The 11,159-nt window shown below is 35.1% G+C and overlaps 1 protein-coding gene across 4 annotated transcripts in view; it reads right to left on the bottom strand.

Annotated features, from left to right (window-relative positions):
• Positions 1-962: 962 nt before the first annotated feature.
• The window catches only part of LOC120633905 (dystrophin, isoforms A/C/F/G/H-like), a 752,632-nt gene continuing 742,435 nt past the window's right edge, over positions 963-11,159 (bottom strand). For all 4 annotated transcript variants that reach the window (XM_039904299.1, XM_039904301.1, XM_039904300.1 and 1 more), the window contains 5 exons: positions 9,731-9,877; positions 8,189-8,315; positions 6,767-6,895; positions 6,019-6,154; positions 963-4,226 (listed from right to left, as the gene is read on the bottom strand). In XM_039904299.1, the coding sequence (XP_039760233.1) occupies positions 4,111-4,226; positions 6,019-6,154; positions 6,767-6,895; positions 8,189-8,315; positions 9,731-9,877 (655 nt within the window). In that variant the 3' untranslated portion in view covers positions 963-4,110. The remainder of the gene's footprint in view (positions 4,227-6,018; positions 6,155-6,766; positions 6,896-8,188; positions 8,316-9,730; positions 9,878-11,159) is intronic.

Below are 11,159 nucleotides of genomic sequence, written 5' to 3'. Positions count from 1 at the left end.
GTAAAAAAAATAAATATAAAAATAAAAATGTAAAAAAAAAGTTCAAAAATAAACAACCACAACAAATATACATAACTGATTAAATGACTTCCTGTTTATTCATTTATTCCAAACAGAACTCATTTTGCATAGACAAATCTCGCTGCTTCAATTTGTAAGCTAAGGTAAAAAATGTTTACCTTGTGTTTAAATACTAAGTATTTCGCCAAGAATATTATCACATGAACGGAACGGGGAGGAAGAAAGCCGAAGTCCTGACAATTAGGGCACAGCTTCTTTAGCTTCTAATTAATATACCACAGCCCCGTGAACAGGTAAATAAATAAATAATGAACAGGTCTGTATAATGTTTTTTGATGACCGCCCTGGCGCAGTGGTGGTTCGTCAGCGCTGCTGAGGTCCTGGGTTTACCGATTTTTATAAATTCTTTGAAAATTTATAATTTTTAATTATCTCTGGTCTGGTTTGTTCGACAATGACATGCCGCCAAACTATTCAGCGTTGCACGATGTCAAGTAGACTGTAGAAACGGATTCGGAGAATAGCTTTAATAACCGTCATACACCTGACAGGTCTGTCCTGTACCATCTTAGACTGCATCATCACCTACCTTCAGGTAGGATTCCAGTCTAGGGCTAGCTTGTAGAGGCCTAAAATAAGCAATATCCTTAGACACGTCTACAAATTAAAATTAAGGAGGGTTGCGAATAAAGTAAACTGAGATACTATGCAGAACGTTTATTTGGATTTAACTTCTAAAACATTATAAACATAGTAAAAAATATACAAATAAATGCGAAAGTAGTATATTTTATATAACTTTGCCAATACTTTTAGAACAAAATGAAATAAAAAGTCGTCCTACATGTTAAACAAATACAATAAAATTATTAACAATATATTAGTGTTGTTTTATTAACATTTTTTTCTTCATTCGTTAAGTAATAAATTGTGCTTTTCATATTTTCTTAAAATCTATAATAATAATAATAATATTATATTAGCCAAATTAAAATTAGAATTAGCCGCCGTGAAACGGAACGTAATTTATTTAACGAGTTGCCAGTTAAAAAAATACTTACCAAATTAAAAAGACATAGACACAAAGCATAATACTCCAAATTTTCATTTTCATTCCGATTAACTCTGACCTTTATTATTTAATGATTCCAATGTTTTGATTAATTCATGTATGGCCCATTTTTTGGTATTTTTTCATAAGTAGTCCAAGAGCAATGAAGAAAAGGCTAGTAAATTCATAACAGATTTTTAAATTTCGTTTCATGGAATATTATTATTTTGTGGCTATCCAAAACAATATCGGTTGAATAATAAAACAAATATTGATATGGTTAATTGGAAGTACTTATTGTAAAGTTAGCGTAACAGTTTACTTAACATTCGTATAAAAGTCATCTCTCCAATATAATCTTATCTAAAAAGGTAGGCGTCATCTTACAAGTAGACACGATACAAAATATCCGAACTTACGAACGTGACATAGAGATTGTCACATTCAAATATAACTAGGGTGCGTGGACGTAGCCAGGAGAGGGTGTTGGGTAGTTACGGCCCATCACAGTACTCAAGTATTTAAAATAGAAAACTCATTTGATAATTATTAGTCGTAAAATGATTTATTTTTTTCTTGAAATCCTGTACCTAAATATTAGACGATGAATATTAATCTTGTCATTTCAAGTTTATATAACGCTTATTGTCACTATAAAAGTAGCTAAATCTTGAAACCTATTTTTGAATCCATAATTATGCTGAAAAGTAGATAAATTAAAGGTTTTTGTCTACTAATGACTATAAAATTACTTATTGCATGCAGCCCGACAGTAAAAAATACTGATCAGACCCTTCCCAAGCCCCCTCTGTAATAATAAATGTCTAGCTACGTCCACGCAAGGAAGAAAGGTGTAATGCCTTTGTAATAGTGAAAAAGATTGGTTACATGATTTCCATAGCCACTAAGAAGAATTTTCTACTATTTCAGACTTCGATAGTTAACAGAAAGTGACTAATGAAGTAGAAAGCTGGATTATTCATATATTTTTTTCATCTAATGATACATTTTTTGATAACTCGATATATGTAACATACACATAAGATGTGTTCACTTGCAAATTTCCAAGTACCTTAATTAATTATTAATTTATTTGATTGGTTTTTTCAATCAGTATTTTTAAGACTGGCTTTTGTTAGTATTATTTTTACGCAAATTATGCCGGAATGTACACGAGGGAATGATGTATTCGAAGTGGATTTCTTATTGTTTATAGGTAATTGGAAATTTCAGAGTGAACATACATTAAATAACATGCTCGATATTTATTTGGCTACATCTAATACTACTGCAAAACCGTTTAACGAATTCATTAACTACCGCCATCACGTGGATGGCATTATATTGTACGTTGAAAAACAGGACTTCACCTAGTAACAATACACTTTCCACTAGAACGTAGGCCCCTTACGTCGCGTTATTGGTAAAATTTACCGGTTTGCAATGAATAATGTCAACATAGGGTATATTAAAGCTAACATTGTGATAATATATTTAAAGCTTTAGAGCCCTTTTAAGCTGCCTTAATAAGCTGGTGAATGTTTTGTAATCCTTTTTACACTGGTCCAAATTTAACAAGACCTTTGCGTAACATCGTACAAGCCATATCGATAATTTATTAAAGCAATACCGATTTTAGGACCACCATTTCAATTAAAAAGGTTTTTTTTATATACATAGGTAAGTTAAAATTGTGAAATTTAAACCGGTATAAACACTGAACAAATCTTTCACCGGCTCTTGGACAATCTGAAAATATGTCGTTAATAAACGACATTTTTATCGCGTCAAAACAGGCGTTTGTTTTTTTTTTAAACGTTACATTTTATCGCATCATTATTATTTTACAGCAATAAATGATATGGCAATTTACAAGAAGTGATATGATATTTTATGGATATTGTACTAATAGATATGTACTTAAACGATTAATAAAAAGTTTTCCCGCAAGACGTTTTATTATGTAGTATTGACAAATTTGGTAGGTACATCTTTCTTTAATAAAGTTAAAGTAAATGCTCGTTACATTGTCTTTTTCGTTGAATCGCTTCGCTTTGGCATCAGTGCTGAGTTACCTTAGGATAAAATACTACTGATTGGTATATAATATTAGAAATACAAACGAAATGGTAGAATATGAAATCAGGTTAGGACTCATTCACGATACGTACTGCAACAATGGCATGCCCTTATCTATACAATAAGCGTTGCATACGAATATCGTCTATTCATAACCGTAGCTATCATCAGTTTGTTCATAAGAACAGCTGATCAACCGTGGCTCCGATCCTAAGGAAAGAAATTCCCGTGACCCGTTAATTGCCAAGTGTATAGAAAGCCCGGTTTTGTTATAAGTTGTATGTGATATGAAATTAGGCTTTCCGGAACCATGCTTTAATTACGTCACACGTTAAGTGAACAGGGACCACAAAAATTATTGCTGTCGCAAACAAAAGAAGTTGCTAGGACAGTTTAAACAGTACCTATGTTATATTTTTGTTGCTGAGTGCAATTTAATAGTTTCAATAAGTACCTAAGTAGGTAATTTTTAATATAGACACATATAGGTTTTTAAAATATTTGAATGTTCTAATTTTACAACGGTTTACTTTTACGGTTTTTATTAATATAGACAATTTTAATAACGTAGACAAAAGACGTAAAAATTCCACTAGTACTGGAGGAGTCAAACCCAAGGAATCTGTGTGACATAATTAATTGAAAGTTTGTAGAAGTTTGTACAGATAAGCACGTGCGAGTAATGTTAGTGATGAGTCGAAAATTAGTATTCAAAAGGGTAAACGAAATTTGTGTTTATACCGTAAAAGACGAAGGAAGAGTTTAAAATTGTGCCATAAAATCATATTTGAGTGGTAATAAAGCATTGCGTCTTTGGTAGATTTAATAGAAAACTCAGCAGCGTTGCCAGAGCGATAGAATAACGGATACAAAATGCTACCATGAATAATTATGTGATGGCAACATTTTACCGCATCAGCACCATAGCGCGTCGGATCGAATATTTTCGATTTGGAAACCTATTTATCCTTATCTTCCGGTTTTCCATTGGTGTATTGAGGAGGTGCATTTGCGTTCTGGGACTGATCCTCCGTCATTACTGATACTAGTTCTTCGACAGCTCGGCCAAGGTCATCTGAAAAAAGGAGAATTAAATATTAAAAACTATTTGTAGATTCGGTCAAAACACAAAATTATATGTTTGCTATTAAATATTTATTGTCGGACCCAGGAGATAACTCAAAACCATCGGCATGGTACCCTTTCAGCTACCCTTGTATTAAAGTTATAAGAAATAGATTATATATTACCTCAAGGTATACGTCCTGTATGGTAGCAATAAAACAGAAGACTTGTTAGTATATAAAAACTAATTTTAGTAAGTCATAGTTTATAGTATAAACAAAAATGTCAATCTACACAATAATAAAACAATTACAAATATAGAAAACAAAGTTTAATATTATTATTTTAAATAAAGTATAATAAAACATGCAGAATATAATATTATGTTAATTTATTAATTTTATCATACAAAAAAATACAATAATAATTTAGTAGATATAACAACGCTGCAAATAAAGAAAAAGGAGCAATGATTGTAATAAATTCAGTAAAAAATCAATAGTCTAGAAAAAAATTATGAAAAAGCAAAACCGAAAATGATGACATTCCTCTAATCACACTTGGCTTTCGTTGCTCAACGTCAGAATATTTAATTTATCGTTTTTTAAACGAAATTCTAATTTCTATGTCATAAAGAAGCGGTCCCCAGGATTTTATTTTTTATTTTTGGTTGTGAAATAAAATGGCGGAAAATTAAAACGCGGCAACATAGAATTCGCTTTCGCCTTAACGCCCATGTCCCATATTGCGAACCAATCAGCGTTCTGATCCCCTTTTTTTGTAATGAAATATCGTAGGTTTATAAAATATGGTGATTTATTTTTCTTAAAATTGGGTTCTGTAGCTGTGATAAGCCTAAATATAAAATACAATTTTATATTATTATTATTGTAGGTAGTTTTTCTAAATATTAAACTATGTGTATTTTTTATTTCCCCGTCGTAAGTAGAGAATAACAATTTTTTTTTGTATCTGTCCACAATGACAGTTGAGCAACCATTGGCCGTGTCTGACCTGCGCAGTGCATGAGCGAGTGCACGGCGTGGGGTGGCGGCGGCGGACGCTCCATTTCCCGCGGCTCGCGCTCAGCTCGTCCGCCATCTTACAATATACGTCACACGTTACAATGGCGGCCTTAACATTTTCAGAACGAACGGATAAAAAACTGACCGAAGATAATAGATGAGCACTACCATCTTATCATTGTTAAATTAACACTTGTAATCCGTAAAATATGTTCCAGCAGGCCGATCCTGGATCTCAGTTGACACCAAATTTATCTAGACACTTTGTCATCAAAAAGCCTGATAAATCCAAATTTTTCATACAGAACGGGTCTGCAGAGCGAATTTAACATGGATCTTTTTTAAGAACTTTTTTAAAATCTTTTTTTAAGATCCATTTCCATATCGTATTTTAAATTCTGTGTTCTATTTTCAAGTAATCGAGTAGCCTAACACGTAATAAGACAACTCTGTACTTTAATTTTATGACTTCGAACCAGATAGTAACATATTAAATCAATGTTCGAAACGTACACTACGGCACAGGAATGGTATCTAAATCAGGGGTTTGTTTGACAGAAGACGGTTCGGTTACTCGATTTTTGAAAAAATTGATACAACATTTCAAAACCTATTAATTATTTTGCTATAGAAAACGCGCGTACAGACGCAAGGGAGTCGAGAGCGGTAGCATGACGGCATATAGCGTCGTGTCGTTTTCCGTGACGGCATACGGGCCCATTTTACTGCCAAGGCACGCACGTAGATGTAACACATTAAAAATAAGGTAGCACGTACTAGTGTCATGGTAAAGGCCGTTGTGAAGCTTAGCTGGCGAGTCGGTGGCTAACTGCGACGCGGTGACGGAACGGGTCTGTAACGTTCCGGTCCGGGCACCAGGCGAGCCCTGCGCGCCTCCACCCGTCACTGCCGGCTGAAACAAAAAAATAATGGGATAGTATGTGCGATATATCGACATTTCTCTATACACATATTTCTATATAATCTCTATCCACTTGTTGTGTTGTTGTTTTAACGTCATCTGAACCACAGAATTAAAAGATTTAAAAGACATTACTTGTGTGTGTCTGTCTGTGGCATCGTTGCTCCTGTACTGATGAATTGATTTTGACTTTGTTTTTTTTCATTTGAAAAGTTAATTAGTAAAAAGTACTTAGCTCAGCTTAGCTATGTTTGATAGAAATAGGTCCAAGATGGCCACCGCCACAAGATAGCGGATGAAATGAAAGGGTTTGACTATTAGAATACTATACACTATGATAAATTTTAAATAAAAGATGGGCGAATTAATTTTTTTTACAACTCCCTAAATATTTGTATCAAATGAAGTTGACTAGTAGAAGAATGTACACTATACAGAGAGTCGGGGTTTTTCAAAATTTTAAATTTATAAAGTTATGTACAATGGACGTGTCAACTCTAAATGCAGCCTTTATTCACAATCTGTGGACTGTGGTGACAATACGGTAAGTCCTTCTCTCTAAGTTTTGTAACTCAAGTGGTACCTCTATAAATCTATTCCTACCTCATCAAGAAGTCTGCGTAATCTTTGCAGCTGTGCTTCCAGCTGCCGATTATGTTCTTCCAGGATCTGCATGCGAGCCTCTAGACGTCCCTTGTGCTGCCTCAGCAGGCGGGCTTCAGCCATCATGTCCTGTGAAAGATCAGGAATTATCATTTTATAGCCAACGAAAATTCGTCCATTCGGCTCAAGGTCAAGCCAACACGTGAAGGTCTGAGCATCAACGAAACCTAAGGAGCTATTTAAAGTAATGAGTTCGTAATGAGCTGTTCATGCAAAAGTCCAAAACAATTTGAGAAGAGAACATTTTAAGTAGTGTACGATTAAAAGTAGAGTATAGTAAGTTACTCTAAACAATAATCAGGAACGTTACAAAACATGAAGATTTTAAACTAAGATTTTCGTTGTTAAGATTGCCCACTCGATGCGCTTTCCAAAGGATCGTTTACCTTACCAGTGTCCGGGTGTGCATAAGATTGACTGCAGCTGTTGAAGCTCTTACATTGGGCAAACAAAGAGATCCATAGCCACTTGGGTCACCGAACATATTAAAGCAGTTAGAGACAATGAAGTACAGAAGTCAGCGATTGCGGAGCATATTCTACAAGGGAGCACCCAGCACTGGATAGAGCTACATGAACCTTAAGTTCTCTCCACTGACCGCACTATATTCCGAGACCAGTTCGTGATCGATTGAAATTCGGAAGCACAAAAACTTCAATCGTGAAGACGGTTTTAAATTAGCAAGTCAGTGGAATCCAGTGGAGCAGAATTGCAGAATTATGTAAACCAAAAAAGCATCGCACAGCTTCTCAATTTAAATGTGACGTTGTCAGTGAAGTATGTGTTGGTAATTCGTGAAATACAAACAAATAGAACACGAAGGTGGATAGTGGGATTCTTCCCGTGAAATCCAACTTGACATCTCGCCGTCCTGTCGCGTTGAACTATATTTGAGAAATGTTACAAAACATGTTTATAAATTCTTAGCAAGAACAGTACCCAAAGTACTTTGAAAACTTTGTATTGGAGAGGGAAAAATAGCTCTACATGGTGAGAGGTTGTGAGAAGTTTTTCTTTCTTTCATTCTTTATACCACACGCGCAAGCGATTTTTTGATTCTTTAAATTTTTTTTCCTACGCCACCAGTACACGATGGTATGCAATGAACATTAAGCTATAATTTGCTCCCAATTTGGGAAAAACGAAAATTTGTAGTGCAATTTATAATATTGCTTCGATGATTATTTTCACACAATACAGATCTACATTACAAGACGTATTCTCTACGCAAGCTTCGCTCCGACACTGGACCTTATAGATTTTACTAGTTTCTGCGAACATATGAAATTAAGCATTATGAGCATTGTATACACACCATGAAGTTTGTAGTTTTTTCAAAGTACAGTACATTTAAGTTCTTACCTGATCGACAGGCGCATTTCTGCCGTCGCCATGAGCATGTTGCTCCTCGGGAGTAGAGCCAGGGGTTTGCTTGGCCTTCAGCCGCTCGTACTCCGCTTGGAGACTGGCGTTTTCCTCCTCAAGTTCTCTGTAATTCATAAGCAAAACATTTAAAAACTTTTATCAAACGAGTTCTCGATATCAATCAGACATTTCTGAAATTTTCCGAGATGCTCTACGCGGATTAATGGTCGTATTCTGATCTCCGCCATTGATTAAGAATAAACCAGGTTTAGAAAAGTTGGTTAGGTTTACTACCATTTAATAGAATACCAGATACCAGTACTTTTGAGTTCTTATTCTTCTTGTTTACTTTATGAAAGACTTGTTGTTTTGGTATTGATATATAAAAAATGAAGGGGAGATGTTTTTATCCTTGGAATAACCGCCTTTATTTAATCGAAAACAAGTCGGTCTCCCTGAGTATATGCATCATATTATCATCCGGATCCTTTCGGAGAAGTTCCTATTCGAATCAGACTTATGTTATTAGCCGCTATAGTATCTTGAGAACATTCACTTTCAATTCTTGATGCTGTTCTCTTGACTTGGAATTATGTTTGTTAAGTAGGTATATCTAATATAAAAAGGCTTTTATTTAAGAACGCTTTCCACACCCATTTACACACATTCGTGATAAGGCCGCCAAAATGTATACTTTATTTTAAAAAAATATTTTCAATTTTTCTCTATTTTTATGTGATGTACAATAAAAATTTATAAATTCATTCATTCATTCATTCGTTGGCAGTCGTGATCAAATAGCCTGTTTAGTCAGGACTAGTGGCCTCTACCGACGAGAAGGTTTGCTCAATATCACCACGCTGGACAGACGGATAGAAGATTAAAGTAGATATTAGTAGACAAGAAGATGTTAGAAGAGAAGCGGCCCATTCTCCGGTTTATTTCCTTAGGCGCCTCGTACAACATCCGCGGGAAGAGAAGGGGTGGTGACAGATGTATTCTGATCTACCGTTCTTCATCATCATCATCGTATCAACCCATTAGCGGTCCACTACAGGTCACGGGTCTCCTCCCACAATGAGAAGGGTTTAAGCCGTAGTCCACCACCCAGTGCGAATTGGAGTGGCGTGCACTCCATACATGCACAAAATCACTGCATACCCTAAAATTGGAATATAGCTCGTATTGGAGGAGGATTTTTCCATTTTAGGCTATTTTCCTGCCGTATGAATACCCTGATAAGAAACCTAGTGCACGCCACTGGCGAATTGGTGGACTCCACACGCTTTTGAGAACATTCTGGAGAAATTTCAGGCATGCAGGTTTCCTAACGATGTTTTCCTTCACCGTTGCAGCCAAGTTACAGTTTAATTGCTTAAAACGCGCATAACTTAGAAAAGTTAAAGGTGCGTGCTCGACTCCGCCAACGAAAGTGGAGCCGAAGTCCGAACCATTAGGCTATCACTGCCAATCTACCGTTACCAGTACAGTACCGTAACAGGCCCGGAGCGGAAAAAGTAAAAGCTGTTTCAAACTAACCTGATCATAGCTTCGAGCTCGTGTCTCTGTTCGCGATGTATGACAGACACGACGTGCACTGGCGATCGAGGAGCGTCTTCTGCTTCGCCCTCGGATGCGCCGTTGAGTGACGCACAGTATTGGGCGATTAGCGCGTGCTCTTCGTCACTGCGAACAAAATGGTTGTTGTGTAAAATAATCTGGTCTGAAGCGCCAAAAGCTTCATGATATATATTATTTACTTATAACTATAAATATTTAAATTAATTTAATTTTGTTTTATTTTATTTATTTGGAACAAAAACAATTACATATTATAACAATAGCTCTTGAATCTAAACAAAAAGTACATCGTTATCCAAAAAACTATATGTGAATAGTTTTGTGGATGGATATTGTCATTGGCGTGCACTTCATACATTCACAAAAGCACTGCCTACCCTAAAATTTATATATAACTCTAATTAACTACTAATTTATATGTAAGAGGAGGATATTTTCCGTTTTATGCTATTTTCTTGCTGTTTGCATACCCTGGTAAGAAACCCAGTGCACGCCACAGGATATTGTAAGGAGCAAATTTATAGCCTGGAAACGGATAAAAAGTACAGGACATAATAAACATAATTTTATACCAAAAGGCGAAATTATAAATAACACACATCGCCATCTAGCCCCAAAGTAAGCGTAGCTTGTGTTATGGGTACTAAGATGACTGATGAATATTTTTATAATAAATATACATAAATACTTAGAATATACATATAAACACCCAGACACTGACAAACATTCATGCTCATCACACAAACATTTTCTAGTGGTGGGAATCGAACCCACGGCCCTGGGCTCAGAAAGCAGGGTTGCTGCAAACTGCGCCAATCGGCCGTCAAATTTTATTTATTTGGGACAAAAAACAATTACATATTATAACAATAGCTCTTAAATCTAGACAAAAAGTGGGGGTTAATATATAGGTAATCCACAAAACTATCCACATTATATTGTAAGGAGCAAATTTATTGCTTGAAAACAGATATTTTTGGCACCAGTACAGGACAAAATAAACATAATTTTATACCAAAAGGCGAACTTATCACTTATAGTGATCTTTTACAGGCTACCTTTGCTTTGTTTAATGCTAAGTTATTTTTCTGACGTACGTATTACGCGCTGGGTGGTTAATTTATCTCTCAGAAAACAGTGTTAAACTAAAATTTTAATGTTTAACTTTGAAATGGTGATAAAATTACAATTGATTACTAAAAGTATAACAACTTTATACACAGTGATTTTTGGTTTGTTTACATAATTTCCGCATCGAGTTTGGCTATAGTATAGGTGGAATATTAATTAAACTTTTATGATATAAATTTAAAGTTCTAAAACTATCTACAGTAAAAACACAGAAGACGTCACTTGGACGTTAATAAACTTGGGTTAGATAGCCAAT

The sequence above is a fragment of the Pararge aegeria genome, chromosome 22 (genome assembly GCF_905163445.1).
Source record: "Pararge aegeria chromosome 22, ilParAegt1.1, whole genome shotgun sequence".
In the NCBI taxonomy this organism is placed as follows: domain Eukaryota; kingdom Metazoa; phylum Arthropoda; class Insecta; order Lepidoptera; family Nymphalidae; genus Pararge; species Pararge aegeria.
The sequence above is the reverse complement of the archived record's forward strand: the minus strand, read 5'-3'. Positions and strand labels throughout refer to the sequence as shown.